At 40.2% G+C, this 26593-nt stretch overlaps 1 protein-coding gene across 1 annotated transcript in view; it reads right to left on the bottom strand.

Annotated features, from left to right (window-relative positions):
- The window catches only part of LOC122557131 (UAP56-interacting factor-like), a 58244-nt gene extending 33354 nt beyond the window's left edge, over positions 1 to 24890 (bottom strand). Inside the window, exons 1-6 of the mRNA XM_043704474.2 lie at positions 24730 to 24890; positions 10899 to 11045; positions 9478 to 9644; positions 9269 to 9387; positions 4492 to 4582; positions 1151 to 1200 (exon numbers count right to left, since the gene is read on the bottom strand). Coding sequence (XP_043560409.1) covers positions 1151 to 1200; positions 4492 to 4582; positions 9269 to 9387; positions 9478 to 9644; positions 10899 to 11045; positions 24730 to 24802 — 647 coding nt within the window. The 5' untranslated portion in view covers positions 24803 to 24890. The remainder of the gene's footprint in view (positions 1 to 1150; positions 1201 to 4491; positions 4583 to 9268; positions 9388 to 9477; positions 9645 to 10898; positions 11046 to 24729) is intronic.
- Between the last annotated feature and the right edge of the window lie 1703 nt (positions 24891 to 26593).

The following is a 26593-nucleotide window of genomic DNA, read 5'->3' on the forward strand; positions in this document are numbered from 1 at the left end:
ATATTTAGTCAACATTCCAAACTCTCATAGTAAAGCTTGACCAACCTCCCAACAACATTGCATGTTTGAAATAGATCCTGTGTATATATTTTTTACAATATACACAATTGAAGTTCAAGTTTAATTGCACCTGGTTATGCACAGGATAAAAAGATTCGCACTATTATACAATTGATAATCTTCTTTTGGCTCCATTGCTTCCAGCAAAGAGTTTCAACCACTATATGACCACTTATGATGCCCTAGAAGCCAAAGATGCCACCACCCCCGTGCCCCCCTCCTCCCCAAAAATTGTGAAATTTTAATTCCATAGTATATGTGAGATGTCAATGGATTTACTACCTGGAAGTCAGTCAGTCTGGTTAAGATGCCTAGCTTTCAGTTTGTCAGATAGCAGTCCCCAGGAGACTGCAGAACCAAGGAACCCATGCCTGGGGAGGGGTAGGGTTAGAAGCTTGAGGGACAAGGATTCAGAGGCCTGGGGAGGAGGCCATTATGCCCATGGATCTGGGAATCAGAAGCAGATCATAGGCCAGTTGGGGAAGAAATGGGGGAGGTCAGGTGGGAGTCACAGTCTTCAGTGGGGGGCAGAGGCCTGAGATAGGGAGTATTCAGAACCTTGGGGATGGGAGGATCTGCCAATACCATCATGGGGAAGATGGGATGAGATTGGAAGCGTCATAGTTATTAACTGAAAGTGTAGTGATGACTTGATGCCATTCTAAATTTAATTGCTGTCCACAAATACATGCTAGGATCAGCTTTGCAAATACACAAAAAGTTACCACAGGGTTGCTCCCACATTAAAGGGAGACTGGTGGTGGCCGAATCGGCGGGCCACCATGCCTTAGGTGAGCGGAGAGGTTGAGAATCATAATCCTTCATGGTAACCTCAGCCTGTGCAGGAACTGAAACCATACTGTTGGCTTCCATCCGCTTTGCAAATCAGCCATCCAACCAACTGAGCTAACCCTCTCCAATTTAGAGAGATGACTGGTGCTGGTTTAACCTGAGGATCACTAAGTCCCTAGTGAGGGGAGAGACTAAGAAGGACAATCGTTCATGGTGACTACTGCCGGCGCAGGAATTGAATCTATGCATAGACCCTGGAACTTTAAGTGCAACATGTTTCTAGTAGGCAATTACTTACATTCTAGTTCTTTGTTTCTTCTGCCCATCTCCTACACCCAGTGGTGGGAACTAAAAATGAAACAAATAAATAAACAAAATGAATTAAACTCCTTAACTCAGGCCATCCTATTCACTTTGAATTCTACAAAGGTTATTGCTGTCACTACACAGAAACAATCCAAGATATATTTCCATTAAGATAATTTTCCTATGATAAATTGTCTGAGATGATCTAAGTAATATTTCTAAAACTATTAAATACTTATTGCTTCAATACAGTAAACAATTATAATCTCATTATAAACATTTAAGTTGGAGTATTACACTCAATTCTGGACATCACACTAGGAAAGTTGTTGAGGCCTTGGATAAAGTGCATAAATAGAAATAAGGGGTTGTAGTTACATGAAAAGGCTGGAGTAGATGAAATTGTTTTCCATACAGCAGAAAGGATTAAGAAGAGCTTTCTTTGGAGGTCTTCAAAATCTTGATCGGTTTTGGCAAAGTAAATAACGAGAAACTGTTGCCAGTGGCAGAAGTATCAGAATTTAAAGCACAGAGATACAGGGTATATGGCTGAAGAATGAGGGCCTACATGAAGAAATGTGTTTATACAATGAATTTTTATAATCTGGGATCTGTCTGAACAGATGGTGGAAGCAAATTCAATGACGACATTTGAAAGTGAGACAGAATTTCTTGAAGTGGAAAACACACAGAACTATAGGAAAGGATACACTTTGGTAGTAAGAATGAGGAGAGACAATAGATGTTAAATGGTAAAATTTAAAAGGAGGCATATGAAGAGGGTCCTGAGGATGCTTCTGCATATATTTTTGAAAGTGGCAAGACAGATTAACAAACCAAATTATTAAAGCTTATGGTATCCCGGACATTATAAATAGAGGCATTGGAAACACAAATCAGGTAATTTGGCTTAATCTACACAAAGCACTAATTGGATCCGAATTGGTGTGTCTAATTCTGCGCATTACACTTTAGGAAGGAATTGAGAGGTATGGAGAGGAGGGTTCAGAATAGATTTTACCAGAATGGTTCAGGCTGAAGGATTAAATTTCTATGGTTAGACTAGTTGTTCCTCTTGGTGCAAAAAAAAACAATGATGAGATTTGATGGTGGTGTTAAAATCATGTAAGGTTATGATGGACTAAATAAGGAGAGGAAGGTTTGGTTGGTGAGCTCAAATGTTTAGAGTTTGTTGGAGTATAATGTCAATGGTGTGGATTCTATTCTTGTCCCAACTGAGGTAGTTGTTGGATCCATTCTCTCTCATATGGCCAGTGGTTATACCATAGCAGGAGTCTAAATTATCAACCTACAGATAGTGAGCACAGTACATGAAACAAAGAGAGAGAAACAAAAAGAAACTGTTTACAGTGGCCAATAACCTAATGGTTAGAAAGAGAGGTTGGATAGCCTGGGACTTCTTTCCATGAAGCATAGGAGATTGAGGGGTGACCTTACAGCAAATTTAAATGATCCAAGTTTCACCCACATTTTAAATCTTCCACATTTGGCTGTAATTTTCATTACAACTAGATGTTGCATTAGCAACAAAATAAGATCTGCTTTGTTTTCGTTATTTCCACTTATTCCATGGTCAAAAGTCATCTAGTATTATCACACAAAGGACCATACTTGGTGATCAATTTTAGTTTATTTCTCTAAGCATTAATGGAGCAGTCCAGCCAGTAACCATACTGCCCTGCTAACCACAGAAATCCAGCTAGTTACATTTTAAAACAAGAAACCCAACAGATCCGCACTGATTCAGACAATATCCTTAATTTAAAATTCAGCGCGGTGTTGTTGGGCCATGACTGCCACTTTAGATGGGAACTGACCAGAACATGTGCTGAGCATTTTGACAATAAATGGAGGCAAAGATATCTGATGAAGACTTGACTGAAATTACTCTTGTGGGATCCTTTCACAATTGCAATTCTCCTCCTCCCACTGCACCCATCAACCCCCAGCTTCAACTAGCCAATGGTTCAATTATCCATTCACTAGCTCAGCTTAATCTGCTAAATTGTAGTGGAATGTTTTTGTCCCCTGTAGCCCACTTGCCTGATATCTGTAAGGACAGTACCTTAAAGCTGTAGCTGTCTTTCACTGTGGGTATGGACAATTGCTGAGAAAGCTCTGCCACTGGCCACTTAGATTCAGAGTTATTACAATGATACATTGCAGAAGGAGGCCATTCAGCCCACTGTGTCTGCACTGGGTTTCTGAGCATTTCAGCTTAATGCCAATCACCTGCCTTTTCCCTGAAATTCTGCACACTGTTTCTATTTAAATAATCATCTAATGGCCCCTCAAATGTCTCAATGGACTCCATCTCCACCATGTTTCCAGTCAGTGGATTCGATACCCGAACTACTCACGGAGACAGTTTTATCCCCCTCACATCACTCTTGCCCTCTCATTCATTGTTGCTTTACAGGCAGGAACAGTTTCTCTTTATCTATTCTTTCCAGCCCATTCATGATTTTGAAAACATCAAACGTCCTCTCACCCTTCTCTCCAAGGAGAACAATCACAAATCCTTTAATCTGTTTGAAGTTTCTTATTACTGGAGCCATCCACGTAAATCACTCTGCGCTCTCTCCAATGTATTCACATCTTTCCTATAGTGTGGCAGCCACACCTATACACAATTCTCAAGTGGAGATCTACCAAGTGTTTTGTAGAGGTTCAGCACCACCTCCCTGCTCTTTCAATCTATGCTATTAATAAAGCGGAGAACACTGTATGCTTTATTCACTGTTCTTGCTTCCTGTCCTGCCACCTTCAATGATCTGGGCACATCCAGGTCCCTGTGTTCCTACACCTCAGAAGACTTTGGGATTTTCGTTTACATTAGTTGCATTCTCAAAGGAAGTGTGAAGAACAGCTGCTTCAAAATGTTAATGTAATTTCAGCAGTCTGACAATCCAAGTGGCAAGTGCTGGTGAAGGGAATAAGACCTATAGTTGCAGCATTGAAATTCTTAATTTCTAACTCATGGCCTTGAAGAATGCCTTGGTGATGGAGGAACCAGGGATTAATGACTTTATCCTGTAGAGTCCACATGGCATACAGTGTGCGCTTTCCACTTTCCTAACTTTGACAAACTTCGTGAAATCGAGCAGTGGGCTGAACGTGGAGCTGATCAATATACTGCTACTCAGCTTTGGGAAATGGCATTCAAAATAAAAGAGCTATTCTGAAATATAATAAAGGGGTGTAGTCTATTGTCCTTTTAGGTTATCTCTACTTTGCAGTAGGGTGTTCTTTGGAATCAATTGCATTCCTAAAATTCTTCTTCAAAAATGTCAATCATAGTGTGAAACATACCCCTCTGTTAATTTTGATTATAGCTTGTCTTTGTTGCTTCTGGGTTTGTTGTTTCCTCTGCTGGCTTGGCCCTCTATTCTGGAACATATTCCTACAATGACAAAAGATCAAAATTGCAGGCTATTTTTAAAAGACAAAAGTGCTAAACAGCATTTCAAAAATTACATCATTAATAGTGCACCTCAAAACTGACACCGGATCAATATAACCCCTGAAATTGAAACAGAGGAATATGGAGGCAAAAATAAATCCACTAGCTACAATCGTTCCAATTTCCCCCTTAATTTACACACCAGAGCTGGATAGCATCAGATTTAAATAAAAAGTCTTGAAATTATAAAAGGAATCTTTAACATAGTGAAGCATCAAAATAAGCTTCATTGGAATTTTCCAAACAAAATGTGGCAGGCAGCTAGATGTAGTAGTATTGGACTTTCTGACCAGTAAGTTGGCAGACATTAAGGAGCATCTTAAAAAGGGCTGGAGGTCGTGAGGGTGGGAGATTTAGAGAGGAATTGCAGAGCTTGCACATCAAAACTATGATGGAATGATGGTAGATTAAAAATCAGGGGCGTTCAAGAGGACAAAATTTGAAGAATTGCACCGATTTCTAAGACTTTATAGGATTGGCGTGGCTGCAGAGATAGGGAAGGACTGATCCAATGGTGTTATTTGAAAATTAAGAAGTGAACTTTAGAATCAAGGTGATGTTGGACTAGAGTCATTGTGTGAAAGTGGCTATAGATGCAATGGATGAACAGGCCTTTGATAAGGTGCCGTACAGGAGGCTGCTGAGTAAAATAAGGGCCCAAGGTGTTAGAGGCCAGGTACTAGCATGGGTAGAAGATTGGCTGTCTGGCAGAAAGCAGAGAGTGGGGATAAAAGTGTCCTTCTCAGGATGGAAGATGGTGACAAGTGGTGCTCCACAAGTGTCGGTGTTAAGACAACTTTTCACTTTATACATTAAATAATCTAGATGGAGAAACGGAGGGCACTGTGGCTACATTTGCAGATAATACAAAGATACATGAAGCAACAGGTGGTATTGAGGAGGCACAGAGGGTGCAGAAGGATTTGGACAGGTTAGGAAGTGGGCAAAAAAGTGACTGATGAAATACAATGTGTGAAAGTGTGAAGTCATGCACTTTGGTAAGAAGAATAGAGACATGGACTATTTTCTAAATGGGGAGAGAATTCAGAAATCTAAAGTGCCAAGGGACTTGGGAATCCTATTCCAGATTTCTCTTAAGGTAAATTTGCAGGTTGAATCAGTAAGTAGTTGTCATTCATCTCGAGAAGACAAGAATATAAAAGCAGGGATGTATTTCTGAGGCTTTATAATGCTCTGGTCAGACTACATTTAAAGTGTTGAGAGCAATTTTGGGCCTCCTACCTCAGGAAAGATGTATTAGCCCTACAGCTGGTTTGGAGGAGGTTCACAAGAATGATCCCAGGAATGAAAAGCTTAGCATATGATGAACTTTTGAGAACTCTGGGAGTATTCTCGACAGAGTTGAGAAGAATGATGGGGGAGCGGATTGAAACATTCAGAATGCTGAACGGCCTGGACAGAGTGGACATTGGGATGATGCTTTCATTGGCAGGAAAGAGCAGGACTTGTGGGCACAGCCTTGGAGTAAAGGGAAGACTGTTTAGAATGGAGATAAGTAGAACCTTCTTTAGCCAGAGAGTAGTGAATCTGTGGAATTTATTGCCACAGTAGGCAGTGCATGTCAGGTCAATGAATACAGAAGGACCTCGATTATCCGAAGGACATGGGTGTGGAGTATTTCGTTCAGTTAATCGAAGGCTGGATAACATAGTTAGCCACGCCTCGGGACCTTGCAATCTTTTTTGCATTACCTGAAATTCAGTTAATCAAATGCCAGACAAATCAGGGTAATAGATAAGTTCTTGATTGCCAAGGGAATGAAAGGTTATGGGAAGAAAGTGGGAAAATGAGACTGAAAAACCTATCAGCCATGATTGAATTGCAGAGCAGACTTGATGGGCTGAATGACCTAATTTATGTTTCTATGCCACGTGGTCTAACAGGTCTTGATCCAAGTTAGGCAAAGCTCAATAAATTGTTGAATGAATTCTTGTTTATGTAAAATGGAGCTTAAGAGGTTGGCCACAAAGAACATTGGAATAGTCAAGTCTACAGTTAACAAAAGAACGCATGCAAGTTTTTGCAGTAGATGAGCTGAGGCATGAGGGGTGTTGGGAGATGTTTTATGCTTGGAATAAAGTATTCCATATGATGGCATGCTTGGAAGCTCAACTTGATGTCAAATACAACACCAAGGATATAAAACATTCAGTTTAGCCTCAAAGGGCTGAAAAAGAAAGCAATAGACTCAGTGGCTGGCAATACCAGACAAGTAGTCTAACAATTGAGAGAGGGTGGAGATAAATTTTAAAAATCAAATTACAATAATTATCTTGTCAATAATTATCTAGTTGTTTAAGGTAAAGTCCGGATGATGACTTAACCAGATCTTAGTGGAAAGAGCAGATTGATCCTGGAGGAGCAACAAGGGAAAGGTTCATCAGTTCAGGTTGTCTGGCAACATAAAAATGATGTTTGCAGGCACAACATATTATTGAATCTATGGGAAACGGAGTTTAATTGAATATTGTGGATAATTTGTTTATATTTGTGAATAAATATAATATCCTTGCAGTTTATGTGCTCATGTACTCAAGGACAAACTTTCAAAAACAATGTAGAAGGTCATGATGAATTCCTGTCCCATTCACTAATGCACTTTGCCACCATGTTAATTGAAAAGGTGTCTCTCTTTCTCCTCTGTTAGAGTAGAAATCTTTGTTACAGTAGAGACCACTGGCTGAGTATAGAGCATTCCATTGTTAAAAAAACTGGCAGTGTTCAAAATATTGCCAATTGCTCTTCATACCCACAGTTATTTTCTTTGTTCCTCTCACTTCCCTGTACATTGGAACCATTGTCCTGCCCTCTTAACATCTACATCAATTCAAGAATAATTAGGTCCTATATCAGGGACGCAAAAGGGATTGCTGAATTTGTTCTATTTATTAATGCAGTTTGTGCACTAGGGGCAAGGCTAATATTTAATGTCCATAATTGGCCTTGAACAATGATAGGGAGTTATCTTCTTAAACCACTGCAGTGACACGTGGCAAGGAAGTTCCAGGATTTTGACTGAGTCAGTGAATTCAGGATTGCTGTGTGACTTGCAAGGGAACTAATTCCTGTGCACCTGCTCCAATTCTTCCTCTGGATGGTAGAAATCAGATGATTGACAAGACCTTGCAGAGTGCTACTTTGCAGAAGTAGCAGAAGGAGTGAACGTTAAAAGTGTTAGATGGGGTGTCAATCAAGTGGACTGCTTTGTCTTGGATGCGGTTGAGATTCTTGAATGTTACTGGAGTTGCATTCATCAGGAAAGTAGAGGATCTTCCATTCTACTCCTGACTTGTGTCTTACGATCAAGCTTTGGAAAGGCAGAAGCTATGATATCAGTGACAGAACTCCTACCCTCTGACCTGTTCTTGTAGTCATAGTTGGTCCAGTTCAGTTTTTGGTTCATGGTAGCTCCCAGGCTGACATTATTACTGTCATTGAATGTCATGGGGCGATGGCTAAAGTCTCTTTTGCTGGAGACTAGCATTTGTATGGTACGAGTTTTATTTGTCATTTATTCAATCCTGAAACTTATCCAGTTCTTGCTGGATGCAGTCACCAATTACCTCATAACCTAAAGAGTTGTGAATGCAATTGAACACTGTCTATTCATCAACAAACAGTGACATTTACGATTCTGAAGTTGGTTATGCCAAAAACACTATTGTGACAAATTACTGCAATGACAAGGCGCTGCGATAATCAGCCTCAATAAACCATACCCATCCTCCTTTGTGCCAGGTGTAAGTTCAGTCAGTGGAGAGCTTTTGCCTAATTCCCAAGAAATTTAATTTTACTTTGGCTCCTTCATATCACAGTAAGTCAAATGTTGCCTTGCTCTCAAGGTAGTCATCATCACCTTTGGAATTCAGCTTTTTTGTCTGTGTGTGGACCAAGGCTATAGTGAGGTTTAGATGGGACCTCATTACGTTTCTTTAGTCTCCCATATGTCAAGTAGCAGAAAGTGAGGACTGCAGATGCCGGAGATCAGGGCCAGAAATTAGGTGCTGGAAAAGCACAGCAAGTCAGGCAGCATCAAAGGTGCAGGAGAATCGGTGTTTCGGGCATAAGCCCTTCATGCCTGCACCACACTCTCGACTCCCATATATCAAGTTCTTAGATTGGGACCTACTGCCTTTTAAATTCATCCTCGGGTGACCGTCTGCATGGAGTTTGCACATTCTTTCCGTGTCTGTGTGGGTTTCCTCTGGGTGCTCTGGTTTCCTCCCACAATCCAAAGATGTCAATGTTAAATTACCCATAGTGTTCAGGGATGTGTAGATTAGGTGCAATAGTCAGGGTTAAATATAGGATAAAAAGGGTAAGGGAATGGGTCTGGGTGGATTACTTTCCGGAGGGTCAGTGTGGACTTGTTGGGCCTAAAGGCCTGTTTCCACTCTGTAGAGATTCTATGTTCAAATGTGAAAATCATAGCTATAGGCCATAGCTGAGGATCAAAGCAACAGATGGGATGAGGGTTGGTAGTGATATGTGGGAGAAACTGGATGTTGGTATTTTGTGGCGAGAGATCATTGTTGGCTTGGTTGGTGTAAAGATTGGAAGGAGCAATATAGATTATGTATCAATTAAGTCAGTTTTGCTGATTACCTTCTTTTTGGAATTTGAGGCCTCTGTCTTCTTAGCCTGAATCTTTTCTGGGCCTGCTGTGCTCTTCTCCGCATGATCCATTGAACTCCTTTCTTAGTGGGTGCAGTTTGTTGTGAATCCTAGAAAGGACATTAGTTTTGAAAATAATTTGAAATACATTGAAATTATCAAGTAAAACTAGGGAAGTTTAACAGATTGGTTTGCATTACCAGGTGAAAACTGGCTTTGCGATTCAAAGGGCTCACTCCTTTGGTTGCGACAACAGGTCTTCTTCCACCTGACCTTGCTGTGATATTTTTACCCTGTGTCAGCCAACGTCGATTAACTCTGCTGTACCCTTGCAGTTCAGAAATATTTCTCCTTAGTCTATTGAATCCTATTGAAATTGATACAAACAAATTAATTTAAATAATGTACTTTGACATGTTGACAATCTTATTAAATTCTGGAATCCAATTGGTGGTGAATCAGTGACCGGAGTTTGAAAAGGTCACATTTATGAAGCAGAGGTTCCCGATCTGTAGCCATATTAGACAGGAGCATATATTACAGAATGAGCATGAATGCCCATCTTACTTGTACCACACCTGGTTTCTTGACAATCCCTGGACTACTGTATACATTCTGATACTATGCAAACATTTAGCAAATACAACATAGCTATTAGTGGTTTTCATTGCTAACAACATTTATGATATTCATGTTTAATTATTTGGAACAGACTGTCAAATTAAAAGTACTTTTCAAAAATAATCACGATGAGCATCTCTACTCCTGAACTTGTCCTTAATTTTCTTTTTTTTACGTCTTGCTTGAAATTTTGTTATAAAATAAAAAGTTATTTACTTTTTTTTGTTTTACGCTTTACCTTTCAATCTATGTTGTTTTAAAATTTCCAACCTTTGCATTACACCTCTGTACTATCAAATGCAGAATTTCATCTCTGCATTAAATTTACTAAACAGGCTGGAGCATTCATGTTGAATATTTTTTTTTATTGTTGAGAACTTAAGCAAAAATAAGACAGGTTCAACTTTATCGCAGGAGCAAATTACTCCAGATGCTGGAATTTGTACTGAAAACAAAAAGTGCTGGCGATCACAGCGGGTAAGGCAGCATCCATGGAGAGAGAGAGAGAGAGAGAGAGAGAGAGAGAGAGAGAGAGAGAGAGAGAGAGAGAGAGCAAACTAATGTTTAAAGTCTAGATGACTGGAGAAGAGTCATTGAAACTCGAAACGTTAGCTTGCTTTCTCTCCATAGATGCTGCCTGACCTGCAGTGATCTCTAATTTTATCTTATCTTTTCAATTATTCTCAGGATCGCTTTATTCATTGTACTTCGATCAATGGATGATAGGGGATAAACGTGTAGGGTGTAAGTTAGATCATAAGTAAGTCCTTCATAAACGGTATTGCAACATTGTTTCAGCTAATGCAGAAGGATAATCCCTCTCTCCTGCTTTATTGAAAATAAATTGGTCACTAACTTACAGAAGAAATCAGTTGCTCGCAATGGGTTAGCAATAAATCTGACAACGAAAATGCAAGGTTTGATATATTGTTCACTGGGCTTGCAGTGGTCAGCATACATAGTCATTTAATTGCGTGGTTATACTCAAAGTTGAGGTCACCTTGTACATTTTGCTGCACTTCTCTTCCAAAATAATATCGTAGCTTACGAAAACCAGAATTCTGTTGCCTTTTCTGCAGTTCTCTCGTCATCATGGATGTATTTGTAGTAGAGTCGGTTTCCCTTTTATTCAGTTCAATAATGTCATCTTTAAAACATAAAAGCATATTAAAAATCGTCGCAAAATTACTACAGTTTTGCTGCATTTCCTTACCTTGGTACGCTAAAGGTGAAATGGGTGCCAAGGTTAGAAAATGGGTCACTTTAGGCTCTTTATGCCACATTACATCAAACACATTTTACAGAAACGTCTGGATGTATCAGATATTATGCAAGGGAAGACTGGAATAATGTGCCTCAGCTTTAACTTCAGAACATTGTTCCACAATTCTACGGTCATAAATTCTTAATTGAAGTAATGAGAATTTTTCATTGCCCAACTAAGAACACCTCCTCTTACTCCGCCTTGGGACCCTCCAACCATACGGCATCAACATTGACTTAATCAGTTTACTCATTCCCCTCCCCCCACCTCATTCCAGATCCAAACTTCAAACTCGGCACCACCCTCTTGAACTTTTATCCCATCTGTCCATCTTCCTTCCTACCTATCCATTCCACCCTGTCACAGCCACTTTTCTCCACCCCCACATTCCTGAAGGGTTTATGCCTGAAACACTGACTCCCCTGCTCCTCAGATGCTGCCTGACCAGTTGTGCTTTTCCAGCGCCACAATTTTTGACTCTGATCTCCAGCATCTGCCGGCCTCATTTTCTTATCTATCATTACTGCCTCATTGAGAGAGATTGAAGAAAAATCCTAGCTAAATTAGGGACAATTTGATCTTGAAGATTGTCAACACAATAGGAAATGAATTAGGAGTACTTTTACATATTGCTTTGTGTGTGTTGTACAACTATTGGAAAGAGTGAAACATTTAAAAGAGTTTTGCAGTGGCTGAAAAGAGCACACTATTGAAATTATAATATTGCAACCCAAAGATGAATACATTTGCTTATTCAATCAGATGCTACTTCCATCTCCACTGTGTGCATTTAAGAATGAAAAAAAGGTGCAAAATGCAGTATTCAAGAATCTATTCAAAATGATTCCTGGACCCAATGCTAGGATTCTTGCCTCAATCCCATTTTTGCTAGGATAGAATAAGGATGCAGGCATTCATCCAGCTCACAGCATTTCTGCCCTTGCTTGCTCCATCACGTTACAATTTTATTGTAATTTTGGTCCCTTCAGTAAGTAGATGGGGCTCACAGAAGAGGCGTGAATTACTGGAGACTTCAAGTGGAGAGCCAAAGAAAAGTTTTAAATTATTTCATTTACACCTTTGGAATAGAGAAAACAAACACATTTGCCCTTTCAGTTTCAATTATTTGACACTATTCTGTAAGTTAGATGCGTGTTTGCTAAAGTGATTGATTATATGGTTCTATCTATTAATGTTGGTTGTCATTACATTGATCAATATTGTGATACACATTAGTATCTGTTGGGATGGATTAGAGTGTTTTCTCCTAGAAAAACTGCTCTTATGCATTCTAAATACAAGTGTTGTTTGGATTTCTAGTAAAAATCACCTAAAGTAATAAATATCCAAGTCCTTCTAAAATGGAAAAAAAAAAATTTTCAGCAACTTTCATGTAAAGAAAAATTTTTTGCCAGTTCCCATATTGCTTTAATTTACAGGATGTGATAAGTAAAAAGGCTACTCTTTTAACCCTCTTTCAATAGACGTTATTGTTCATCTCTCACTGATTTCGTTGTTACAGTTTAGCTCATTATGAAAGCTTGACAGTTTCAAATAAATGTGGAAACATTTGGCAAGGTGCTGTGATTACATTTTGATTGCCAGAGATCAGTGTTTTTAGAGGTTATTAAAGGATTAGATGCCTTTGACATGGTTATGGGTAATAGATGCTTATTTTTAAAACAGGGTGAAAAGCAGGTTATTTTTAAATTTATGATTTTGAATGAGAATATTTCATAATATGAATTATGGTTAAGGATGAGCTCAAATAGATCATGAGACTTTTTTTTAAAATCATCTCCATTTCAAAGATATAGCTCCTGAGTTCTGCATTGAGAGGACATGGGTATAATGTGAAATATAAGAGAGTATAGAGGGCAATGTAGGGCAAGTGAGGTTAAGGAGAGTCTGACATTTATCATTAAAACTAAGATGATTTCCCCACCTGCACTGTCAGCTTGGGTCTTCCTCTGGAAATGATAGGAATGTCTCCATCCACCCATCAACCCAGAAAAAGAATATAATGGGCAGGCACCTTTTTCATTCAGCTTATGTTTCAAGTCAAATGACATTTTATTAGAACATTGCTTTTTACTACACTTGCATTGTGCTTTCTCCCTCCACATTAGAACATAAAACTATTTGTCGTTGCATGAGATTGAGATCAATGTGTATAAGGTATAAATATTCTATTGGTTGGAGTCACACCTAGGAGAAAGAAAGAGGATTGTGTTCACTCGAGACCAATGATCAGGGAAGATGGTAGCAATAGTGTTAATGTGATGAGAATGGTAGCTCAGAGGCCCAGGGTAATGCTTTGGGAATGGTTGGTGGAATTGAAGTCCAATTGATAAAACCTGGGATGGAAAGTTAGTAATGCTGGCCATGAAACTATCGATTGTGGTAAAAACCCATCTCCGTTCCTAAAGAAAAGGAAATCAACTGTCCTTACATGTTCAGGCTTACACATGACTCCAGAGTAAAATCAATGTTGTTGGTTCTTAACTACTCTCTGAAGTGACCCAGCAAGCCATTCAGTTCAAGAGCAATTATGGTTAATTACAAGTAAATTCCTCAATCTCACATAAGTGCGAGAAAAATGACAAATTCCAACAAGAGTGTCTAAACACCTCCCATTAACATGGCTGAATTCTCACCTTCAGCATCCTAGAAGTCACCAATGTGTTCCATCAGAAACTCAACTGGATCAGATACTATGAATGCTACAGGAGATCAGAAACTACTTTTTTTATATATAGCAAAGTAGTTACTTCCTGACTGCATTCCAGAGAAGAGTCATATGGATGTACAGCATGGAAAAAGACCATTCAATCCAACTTGTCCATGCCAACTAAATATCCGAATCCAATCTAGTCCCACCTGACAGCACCCGGCCGATATCCCTCTAAACCTATTCATATACCCATCCAAACGTCTTAAATGTTGCAATTTGTGGGGTGAATTTGTATTTGCAGAGTTACATTGTACTTTGCTCAAAAACTGCATGCATTGTGTAGAACTCTGAGCTCAAAAACTGCATGAATTTATGTAAAACTCTTATCTCACTTTTTAAGATTAGAATCAATCTAAACATCATGGCATAGACAGAGAACATGGGGGGCCAACACCTTCAACATATTGCCTAGCTATCACCATTGTTAACAGCTAACCCGAGAATGCAACTTTAAAAAAAAGGTTTTGTGATTTACACATGAAAGAAGTGAAACTATCACTGTATTCTAACAGATGAAAGGCTTAACAGACAATCAATTTTTCAATGTATAATTTCAGTTACATCACACTGCAAATTTTTGCTATAAATTCTGTGTTACGATCGAGCCCACCACTATCACCTGATGAAGGAGTGTTGCTCCAAAAGCTAGTGCTTCCAATTAAACCTGTTGGACTATAACCTGGTGTTGTGTGATTTTTAACTGTGATTATCATGAGTGATTGAAATCTATGTATTGATTGGATGAATCAGTTTAGCAAAGGCTGCCTGAAGGTAGGAAAATATGAAGTTATGCACTTTGGCAGGACAAAGAGGGGCTGAACATTATTTAAAATTGGGAAAGACTGCAGAAGGCTATGGAACAGAGGGATTTGTGAGTCTGTGCGTATGGATCACAAAAAGCTAACATTCAAGTTCAAGACATAATAGGGAAGGCAAATAGAATATTGACCTTTATTTCAAAGTGGGTAAAGTTGAGATATTTTGCTAAAACTATACAAAGCACTAGTCAGAACTCAGTTGGAATATTGTCAACAGTTTTGGACTGCTTATCTAAGGAAATACATCCGAGCATTGGAGGAAGTCAGAGAAGATTGACAAGGCTGATACTGGATATGAAGGAACTGTCTTATGAGAAAAGGTTAAGTAGATTGGATCTGTACTCCTTGGAATTTAGAAGAATGAGAGTGAGCTTACTGAAATGTACAAGATTCTTCAGGGACTTGACAGGGTAGGTGCAGAAAGGTTGTTTGCCCCGAAGGAGAGTCTAGGACCAAAAGTCATAATCTTGGGGAAAAAGGGATCGCATATTTAAGACAGAGATGAGGAGGAAATTATTCTCTCAGAGGGTAGTAAATCCATGGAATTCTTTACCAAGGAGCATTATTGAGGCTGCATTGATAAGTACATTCAAGGTTGAGATCTTCAAATTTCAGGAATAGAATCCAGGATTTATAGGGAAGGGGCAGGAAAGTAAATCTGAAGGTTTTCAGATCAGCCATGATCTCACTGTATACCAGAGTAAGTTCAATGGCATGATCTACTTCTGCTCCAACATCTTATGAGCTCATAGATATTATCCCCAAAACATTCTTCAAGTGGCACATTCTAGTACAAATTGAGAATGGGTTTTTTCCTAGATCAAGTAGTGTGTAAAGGAGCAGGATTAATGAATTACCCAAGACTAATGGAACCTCTACACAGCAATGATCCTAACGTGATTGAATTTAACATTCAATATGAAGATGAGAAGACTTTATGCAAGGTCAATGTTTTGAGCTGAAATAAAAGGAATTAAAAATGCACTAGGTAAAACCTGGCTGAAGTGAACTGAGGAAATAGACTAACAGAAAGATCAATGGAAAATGTAGTGACAAACATTTAATGAGTTATTTTATTATGATCAGCAAAGAAACAATCACATGAGAAAAATAAATTGTCCAGGAGGAGGCTACATCATCCATAGTTAATTGAGGAAGTTCATTAGTATCAAATTGAAGAAAAAAGTGAGGGAGCAACTTTTTAAAAAGTTTAATCACCAGAGAAAGGGTACTGAAATAATGAATAGAACTAAAGGCTGAAAAGTTATCAGGACCTGTTGGACTTCATTTCAGGCTTCCAACATTGTGATTGCAGAGATAGCCATTGCACTGTTTGTAATTTTCCATACTCCTGTGATCTGAAAAGGTCCCATCAATTTAAAAAATAGCAAATATAGCTAGTCTATTAAACAAAAAAGACAGACAGCAAACAGTTAGCTTAACATCTGTTAAAGGCCAAAAGTTAGAATCTATTACCAAGTTGGTTATAAAAGGGTCCTTAGTAAATCCAAAAGGCATTTGATAAGGCACTACATCAAACATTGCTATGCAATTTAAGAGGTCATGGTGTAGAGAGTAACATATAATCAAGGACAGAAGGATTGGGTGGCAGGAGTCATTTTTGAGTTGACAAGTGTAAACAGTGGATTGCCAAAGAATCAGTGCCGGGGAACCATCTATTCTAGAAATGACTGACGGAGGGACCAAATATATGCTTAGTAAATTTGCTGATAGTACAAAGTTAGATACAAAAACAAAAAAGATCTACAAAGAAATTTGGATAGATTTAGTGACTGTGTAAAAAAAAAAAATTGACAGATGGAGTATAATTTAAGAAATGTGAACTCTTCAGCTTTGGCAGGGAGAATAGAAATGTACATTATTGTTTAAATGGAAAAAGAAAGAAAACCTCTATGGAACAAAATGATTTGGTATCCTGGAACAGAAATCACAAAATATTAGTAGGAGGTCAAGCAGACAACGAGGAAACTAAATGAAATGTTGCCATTTATTGCAAGAACAACAGAATATTAAAAAACAGGGAATGTCTTGCTGGAATTGTGTTGGGCACTGGCAAAACTACATCTGGTGTACTGTGCACAATTTTGGTCTTGTTACTCGAGAATGAGTATAGCACCGTTAGAAGCAGTTCAGAGAAGGTTCACTCAACTGAGTCCTGGGTTATCTTTTGAGGATCAGTTTGGCCTGTATTCATTGTGGTTTATAAGAATGATAGGTGAAACATATAAAACCCTGAAGGGATTGATAAGATGGATGCTGAGATGGTGTTTCCCCTTATAGAAGGAACTAGAAAGGGGGTGGGGAGCAGTTTTAAAAATAAGGGGTCTTCCATTTAAGACGGAGATGAGGAGAATGTTGAAGAGAAAGCATGGAATGAAGATAGCATGGATACAGAAAGCTCCTCTCTACCTCTTGAAAATGCAACCTGAGCAAATCAGTGCCATTGGGGTGAAAAAGAAAGGAACTTGGGCAAACCACAGTGACTGAGAAATCAAGGGGATGTGGAAGCTTTGCCACTGAAGGAATTAGGACTTCGGCTGAGGGTTACACTCCCCTTCAACTCTCAAACAGTAATCTCCAAATACTTGGACTTTCCTGTCAGCATTAGATACTTCTCTGCCTACCTCCTTTTTGGCTCTTTATCTATATTTTGTGTATGTTTGTTACTGATTTTTTTTTGTTTGATAAAACCCTTCCACTCAAGAAAATCTGGGAATTGGTCTGTTATTTTTAATCTGGTTTATGAAAATAACTGATGTGTGATAGCTATGTGCTAAAAAAAGGAAAAGAAAAATGATATTTGGTATGACTGACCAAGAGGAGGTTTCATAAAAATGGGAATCGTGACCCCTCCTCCCCTAGTTATGATCAATTTTGGGGCTAATTCAGTGATGAATTCACTGACTAATGACAAATTTGGAGTACAAACAAATTCTTCCTTCAATAGATGTTATTAAAAAGCCTTACAGAAAATGTTGAACAATTGAAACATGGAGCTTAATCAAGGAACAGCGACAGCGTATCCTTGACAAGTATGTACCAGTCAGGCAGGGAGGAGGTGATCAAGCAAGGGAGCCTTGGTTTACTAAAGAAGTTGAATCTCTTGTCAAGTGGAAGGTGGCGGCTTATGTTAGGAGGAGATGTGAAGGCTCAGGTAGGGCGCTTGAGAGTTACAAATTAGCCAGGAAACACCTAAAGAGAGAACTAAGAAGAGCCATCAGGGAACATAAGAAGTAATTGGCAGAGAGGATCAAAGAAAACCCTAAAGCTTTCTATTGGTATATCAGGAATAAAAGATTGGCTAGAGAAAGGCCAATCAAGGATAGTAGTGGGAAGTTGTGTGCAGAGTCTGAGGAGATAAGGGAAGTCACCGGTATTCATACTGAAGAAGACAATATTGTCGAGGAGAATATTGAGATACAAGCTATTAAACTACAGGATGAAGGGTCACCAGGAGGTAGTGTTAGCAATTCTGGAAAGTGTGAAAATAGATAAGTCCCCTGGACCGGATGGGAATTATCCTAGGATTCCCTGGGAGGCCGGGGGGGGGTGGGGGGTGGGGTGGGAGTGGGGTGTGGTGGGGGGGGGGGGTGATGATTGCAGAGTCTTTGATTTTGATCTTCCCATTGCCAGTGTCTACAAGGAAGTGCACCAGAAGACTGGAGGATAGCAAATGTTGTCCCCTTCTTCAAGAAGGGGAGTAGAGACAACCCTGGTAATTATAGACCACAGAGCCTTACTTCTGTTCTGGGTAAAGTGTTGGAAAAGGTTATAAGAGATAGGATTTATAATCTAGAGAGGAATAAGTTGATTAGGGATAGTCAACACAATTTTGTGAAGGGTGGCTCGTGCCTCGCAAACCTATTAAGTTCTTTGAGATGGTGGACAAATAGATGGATGAGGGTAAAGCAGTTAATGTGCTGTCTATAGATTTCATTAATGCATTTGATAAGGTTCCCCACAATAGGCTATTGCACAAAATACAGCAACATGGGATTGAGGGTGATTTTGTGGTTTGGATCAGAAATTGGCTAGCTGAAAGAAGACAGATGGTGGTGGTTGATGGGAAATGTCATCCTGGAGTTCAGTTACTAGTGGTGTACCGCAATGATCTGTTTTGGAGACACTGCTGTTTGTCATTTTAATAAATGACCTGAATGAGTGTGTGGAAGAATATGTTAGTGAATTTGAGGATGACACTAAGGTCGGTGGAGTTGTGGATAGTGCTGAAGGATGTTGCAGGTTATAGAGAGATATAGATAAGATGTACAGCAGGGCTGAGAGTGGCAAATGGAATTTAATGTGGAAAAGTGAGGTGATTCCCTTTGGAAGGAGCAGCAGGAATACAAACGACTGGGCTAATGATAAGATTCTTGGTAGTGCAGATGAGCAGAGAGACCTCAGTGTCTGAAAAGTAGACACCTGAAGGTGCCACCCAGTTTGATAGGGCTGTTAAGAAGGCATACGTTGTGTTAGCTTTTATTGGTAGAGAGATTGAGTTTTGGAGCCACGAGGTCATGCTGCAGCTGTACAAAACTCTAGTGCAGCCGCACTTGGAGTATTGCATACAGTTCTGGCTACCGCATTATAGGAAGGATGTGGAAGCTTTGGAAAGGGTTCATAGGAGATTTGCTAGGATGTTTCCTGGTGTGGAGAGAAGGTCTTATGAGGAAAGGCTGAGGGACTTGAGGCTGTTTTCGTTAGAGAGAAGGAAGTTGAGAGGTGACTTAACTGAGACACGTAAGATAATCAGAGGGTTAGTTAGGGTGGACAGTGAGACCTTTTCCTCAGATGGTGATGGCTAGCATGAGGGGACATAGCTTTAAACTGAAGGGTGATAGATATAGGACAGATAGAACATAGAGAAGTACAGCACAGAACAGGCCCTTTGGCCCACGATGTTGTGCTGAGGTTTATTCCTAATGAAAAATATAGTAACTTAACCTACGCACCCCTCAATTCACTGCTATCCATGCGCGTGTCCAGCAGTCACTTAAATGTCCCCAATGACTCTGCTTCCACCATCACAGCTGGCAATGCATTCACAACTCTCTGCGTAAAGAACCTACCTCTGAGGTCTTCTTTATACCTTCCTCCTAATATCTTCAAACTATGACTCCTTGTACCAGTCAATCATGCCCTGGGGAAAAGTCTCTGGCTATTGACTCTATCTATTCCGCTCATTATTTTATACACCTCGATCAGGTATCCTTTCTTCCTCCTTCTTTCCAGAGAGAAAAGTCCAAGCCTATTCAACCTTTCTTCATAAGGCAAACCCTCAGAGGTAGTTTTATTAGTCAGAGTGGTAGGGGCATGGAATGCACTGCCTGCAACAGTAGTAAACTCACCACCTTTAAAGGGCATTTAAGTGGTCATTGGATAGGCATATGGATGAAAATGGATTAGTGTAGGTTAGAAGGACTTCAGATTGATTCCACAGGTCAGCATAACATTTGAGGGCTGAAGCGCCTGTACTGTGCTGTTTATTCTATTTAAGAGATCCAAGTTCAATTTAGGTTTTCTTAGAGGAGCACAAAATAGTTTACAGAAAACTGAAAGCCTTTCTCTTGCACTTAGTCAATGTGATAACTAAGCATCTAGAGGTGGAATTTCACCTGAAAACCAGAAATTGCAAAACAGGCAGCAAAATGCCTAGAGCTAGAAATGGAGGATAATGAAATAGATAACATAATATTGGAAGAAGATTCAAGTCAGAATTTCTGAAAAAAAAAATTGGTAAGATGATCTGGAAAAAGAAAGGAGAGACAGGAGCAAGACAGAGGAAAGGGTTAGAATTTTAGCAGTTAACATGAAAAGGAAAAGGGATTTAAATTGAAATACCTCAACCAGAGGTGGGAGACAGAGCAGCTTTGGGAAGGGAATCATACTTCACTTAAACTTAATGGCTGAAGGATTCAAAGTTGCCATTTCATCCCCAAGTTTGACAAAACAAAAGAGGTGGACACCTTGATCTCTTTTGAAAGAGCAGCACATCAGGTAAAATAGCTAGTCCATTGTTGGACAGTGCTGTTAGGAGAAAGTGAGGACTGCAAATGCTGGAGATCAAAGTCAAAGTCAGAAGCATAGCTGGTCAGACAGCATCCAAGAAGTAGGAGAGTCGACGTTTTGAGCAGAAGTTGTTCGTTTGGAATGGTGCTGTTGCATTGTTTTGGAACTTTGGAAAACAAAAATCAAAATAACACAGAGTGAGAGTGAGAATATCTGCACAGTGACTGCCTTTGATGTTTGAATTCGTGTATCGTTGGACATCAGAGTGCATCTGGGAGAATTATCAAACAGTGAAATTCACAACTGATCTTGGAGGAACTGTTGGGTGAAGTTCACAGCACAGAATCAGATAAGTTAATTGTTGTTGTAAGTGTGGCCTACAGAGAATCTGCAGTAGTGAGTAGAGTAGATTCTTTCTTGATTTATTGTTTTTGGAGATATGTCTCTTGATTAAACTTAACAAGATGGGCCAATGGGCTGAGAAGTGGCAGGTGGAGTTTAATTCAGATAAATGCGAGGTGCTGCATTTTTGCAAAGCAAATCTTAGCAGGACTTATACACTTAATGGTAAGGTCCTAGGGAGTGTTGCTGAACAAAGAGACCTTGGAGTGCAAGTTCATAGCTCCTTGAAAGTGGAGTCGCAGGTAGATAGGATAGTGAAGGCGTCATTTGGTATGCTTTCATTATTGGTCAGAGTATTGAGTACAGGAGTTGGGTGGTCATGTTGCGGCTGTACAGGACATTGGTTAGGCCACTGTTGGAATATTGTGTGCAATTCTGGTCTCCTTCCTATCGGAAAGAGGTTGTGAAACTTTAAAGGGTCCAGAAAAGATTTACAAGGATGTTGCCAGGGTTGGACGATTTGAGCCATAGGGAGAGGCTGAACAGGCTGGGGCGGTTTGTGGGCGGCACGGTGGCACAGTGGTTAGCACTGCTGCCTCACAGTGCAAGAGACCCGGGTTCAATTCCCACCTCAGGCGACTGACTGTGTGGAGTTTGCATGTTCTCCCCGTGTCTGCGTGGGTTTGCTCCGCTTTCCTCCCACAGTCCAAAGATGTGCAGGTCAGGTGAATTGGCCATGCTAAATTGCCCGTAGTGTTAGGTAAGGGGTAAATGTAGGGGTATGGGTGGGTTGCGCTTCGACAGGGCGGTGTGGACTTGTTGGGCCGAAGGGCCTGTTTCCACACTAAGTAATCTAATCTAATCTAATCTAATTTTCCCTGGAGCGTCGGAGGCTAAGGGGTGACCTTATAGAGGTTTACAAAATTACGAGGGGCATGGACAGGTTAAATAGACTCCCCCTGGGGTGGGGGAGTCCAGAACTGGAGGGCATCGGTTTAGGGTGAGAGGGGAAAGATAAAAGAGACCTAAGGGGCAACTTTTTCACGCAGAGGGTGGTACATGTATGGAATGGGCTGCCAGAGCATATGGTGGAGGCTGGTACAATTGCAACATTTAAGAGGCATTTGGATGGGTATATGAATAGGAAGGGTTTGGAGGGATATGAGCCGGGTGCTGGCAGGTGAGACTAGATTGGGTTGGGATATCTGGTCGGCATGAATGGGTTGGACTGAAGGGTCTATTTCCATGCTGTACATCTCTGACTCTGGACAATGCTGTTACAGAGCAAGCTGTCTGGGAAAGCACAAGGTTACTCTCTCTTACCTGAGAAAAGTGCCACTGACTAGGAGGCAGTAAGTCATTTTATTTTACGCAGGTACCACAAGCATATATACCATAAATTTCCATAATGTCAACAAAGGCAGACATACCTGGAATACAAATGGCATCAACAGCTTGCATTTGGTCATTGAAAATGGAAGCCAACTACAAAAAGCTACAAAAGTAATTCCCCTTAACTTCAAAAACTCTGGACTCTTTTCAATACAGTCTCATCATGAGAAACAGAAGTTATAAAGGCCCAGTCAAGAAACAATTCTGGCTGATGACTGAGTTAACACACGCATCTATAAACTCAGGAGCTGAGGTCAGAAAGCTATCACAGACTAGAGAGGAACAACGATAAGCTAAATACCCTGGAGTTAGTCTGTAGAGAAGAAAGATGCCAGACAGAGAATTGGATACCAAATAGACGTTTTCTACCTGGAAGCAAACTCAATCTACTGATCAACAGTTCATGGGAAAGAGTATAGATGTGCCATTTGTCAGAGTTTACTTCGAAAGTCTACTTTTAATGGGTCAGGCTACAGTAGAAATTGCCTCAAGTTGACCAATGCCAGGGACAGACACTTTGTTGGGGAATGATTTGTTTACTACCAAAATTTACTCCTCAGACAGAAAAGCACACAGAGGCTGGAGAAAGCCAGCAACAGAAGGCAGAAAAGCCAGGCACTAAGAGGTTTGAAAGGACTATGGGGGCAGCAAACCCAAATAGTCTGAGAAAGCCAATAAGGGTCACTCAATTTAAATAGGGCCAAAGTAAATCCAGACATATCCAAAAGGGTTAGGGCAGATCCATAAAAAAGTTAAAAAGTCTGGGGTTGTGGCATGATGGAAGATCAGAGAAGATGAAAAAGGTTAGAACTAGTGATCTGACTGAAAGATATCTTCATGGTAAAATACAAAGAGAGCCAGTGAATTTCTTCATCTAGGGCAACATGAAGGTGAGGTCTCAGTTCGTGGAAGAACTTCAGGTTAGGATAGCTGAAGCTGAATATCATGGCTGAACCACTGATACAGACACCCAGCTTACTCATGCATTGTTTCATAGAAATCTATGAAGTTGTATTTTCTTACTACCAAACAAGGTGGTGGGTTTATTCATAGAGAGCTTTGCTCACCCCTCCTCACACTGGTTCTGTGCTCTGAACCACAGTGAGTCCAAGTTTAATTCACTCTCCAATTAGCTGCCTATTTACTCTAAACTTGCATCTCCATAGCAACAACTGATCACAAGAATTTGGAGCAGGAATAGGCCATTCAACCTGTCAGGTGTGCCAAGCTATTCAAACACCATGGCTGATCCGAGTGTAGCTTCAACTCACTCTACCTACCCCTCTGACTCCCTTGTTAGTCAAGTATCCCTTTACCTCTGCCTTGATAATGTTCAATGATCTTGCATTCACACATCTCTGAGAATTCCAAACTATCATGGGTATTTTTCCTAAGTCTATTGACTTCATACCCAGAATAAAAACCCACATCTGAGCAAGGATGCCAAGCTTCTAGTCCTCAGCTACTTCAGGAGGTGTGCTATAACATCTCTCTGAACAGCTTGATTAAACAAGCTTTCAACATTATTCTCCTATCACTTTGGCCTTAAACGGGCTATCCAAAACACTGATCTTTCCCTCAAGCCACATAGCTAACCACAGAAGATGAAAAAAAAAATCCAGTCATCAAACAATTATATAGGACTCAATTCGATCATTGACTGGCAATTTTTCTTCTTAAATGAAGAGGCAGGTGCTGACAGCTATTTCTCAAGCCAGTTGTGATTTTTCAACGAAACGTCTTCGTTTAATATGCAAAACAAAACACTCAAAACCGCCTTTTTTGCCAGATGATATTGATTTCAATTTGAACCTTACGCTTGTTTCTTTAAGAGTTTAATAACGTCGACAATTTTTAAAAAATAAACTATACAAAATGGGAGGAAAGTAAGACAAACTAAAAAAAAACTCAATTGTTCCCACTTAATAATTAGTCACATTTATCTCGGCAATGCCAGCCTTCCAGCGCAGTATATCTGATCTTTACATAACCCTACAAGTATTTAATATCATCTTTCCATATTTAGTACTGACTCCAACGAATTGGATCTAGATGATCCTACAGTGTTGCTGTCACTTTAACTCCCTTCCTCCCGGATCTCAGTAAAAGTACAACATTATCACTTAAGTGAATTGCAAAGCAAACAATAATTCAGTTTATCCTCGTAAGAGCCAACTACTCCCGCGAGTACTTTCATATCAGCCAATTTGGAAGAAAGTTCACACGAGATTTTCTAAGGACGGGTACTTGCCTAAAGACATATCAATTTTTTCTGAGCTTTTTTCCACTTCCGTGGGAGCAGGTTCAGCCACGTTCTCGGTCATTTCTTTGTCTGTCTGTCTGTCAAATGGCTATTTGTGAATAATCCAAAAATTTGGCGAAGTGGAGAGCACACTTCACAAAGTTTGTCACTTGTCCAGCTTCAGATGGGAACAGCGCATGTGCGGAATGCTGTCCTTGTGCTGATAACGTGACCCAAAGTGTTTCTGTCAAGGGGCTGCAGCAAAGCTATCCCTTCGCTTTTGTGAATTTAAACACGGGCGAGTTATGTAGAAAAGTATTCTGGAGCAAAATTTTAACATGATAAATCATTACCTTCCTGACGAATTGCCATCGTATTTGATTTAAAACTTGAAAGCGTCTGGAACCAATTAATGGGTGACCTTTAACAGACCATTTTCAACCACCATGCAAATAATTGGATTTTTTAGTCGAGAGGTTAATGTTTCTGGTTAATTGGGAATAAAATGGATATCAATGCTGCTTGTAGTTCTTAATATGTGAAAAGCTAGGTGCTTTTAACATGCTCATTATTTTTACTAGCCATGTACAGGGTATCCCACACTTAAATAAAATATTGCATAAAACACTTCGAGCAGTTAATGTGAATTGTCCAAGTCCCACGTCAGAAGTGTGACAACAGTAATGACGAGAAAGATGGAAAAATTGGGTGAGAATAAAAAAAATCAGACTCCTGTGTCAATAATTCTTTCTTTTTGATTTTCCCAAAGTCTTAAATGGCAATTTCAACATATTTCCATTGAGCAACAGCTGCCTTATTTCAATGCATTTGCAACTCACTAACAAGTCACTCACACTGAAACAAATTTGAAAAACCTTGTGTCTGGTTTAAAGTCAACTCTACAATAATTACACAAAATAGATAGTACTGAAAGCAGAGTGGATGAAGTAAGTTACTACTGTGTCTTGAGGGTAAAATTATTGGAGTTTGAGGCCCTGTCAGGAGTAATTGTATAAATACCACTCACCCAGCTTCATTTTGAAGTTTATCAGCATTATCCAAGAATTATGGTAGGAGAAAGTGAGGACTGCAGATGCTGGTGATCAGAATAAAAAAAAATGTGGTGCTGGAAAAGCACAGCCAGTCAGGCAGCATCTGAGGAGCAGGAGAGTCCACATTTTGAGCCTAAGCTCTTCATCAGGAATGGGGGTGGGGCCTAAGGGGGCTGAGAGATAGATGGGTGGAGGGGTGGGGATGTGGGGGAAGGTAACTGGGAATGCAATAGGTAGATGAAGGTGGGTGGTGATGATGATAGGTTGGAGCAGAGGATGGAGCAGATAGGTGTGAAGGAGGATGGACAGGTAGGACCATTCAAAAGGGTGTGCCAAGCTTGAGGGTTTGACCTAGGATACAGTGGGGGGAGGGGAGATGAGGAAACTGGTGAAATTGACATGGATCCCATGTGGTTGGAGGATCCCAAGGCAGAAGATGAAGCATTGCTCCTCCAGGCGTCAGGTGGCTAGGATTTTGCAGTGGAGGAGGCCCAGGACTTGCATGTCCTTGGCGGAGTGGGAGGGGGAGTTGAAGTGGTTGGCCATGGTGCAGTGGGGTTGTTTAGTGCATGTATCCCAGAGATATTCTCTGAAACATCCACAAATTGGCATCCTGTCTCTCCATTGTACAGGAGACCACATCAAGAGCAACAAATATAGTAGATGACGTGTGTGGAGGTGCAGGAAAATCACTGTTGGATGTGGAAGGATCCTTTGGGATCTTGGATGGAGGTGAGGGGGGAGGTGTGGGCGCTCATTTTACATCTCTTGTGGTGGAAAGAGAAGGTGCTGGGAGTGGAGGGTGGGTTGGGAGGGGGCGT

Source organism: Chiloscyllium plagiosum, unplaced genomic scaffold (genome assembly GCF_037043375.1).
Source record: "Chiloscyllium plagiosum isolate Xiang-an unplaced genomic scaffold, Cpla_swu_hap1 HiC_scaffold_11, whole genome shotgun sequence".
Lineage (NCBI taxonomy): Eukaryota > Metazoa > Chordata > Chondrichthyes > Orectolobiformes > Hemiscylliidae > Chiloscyllium > Chiloscyllium plagiosum.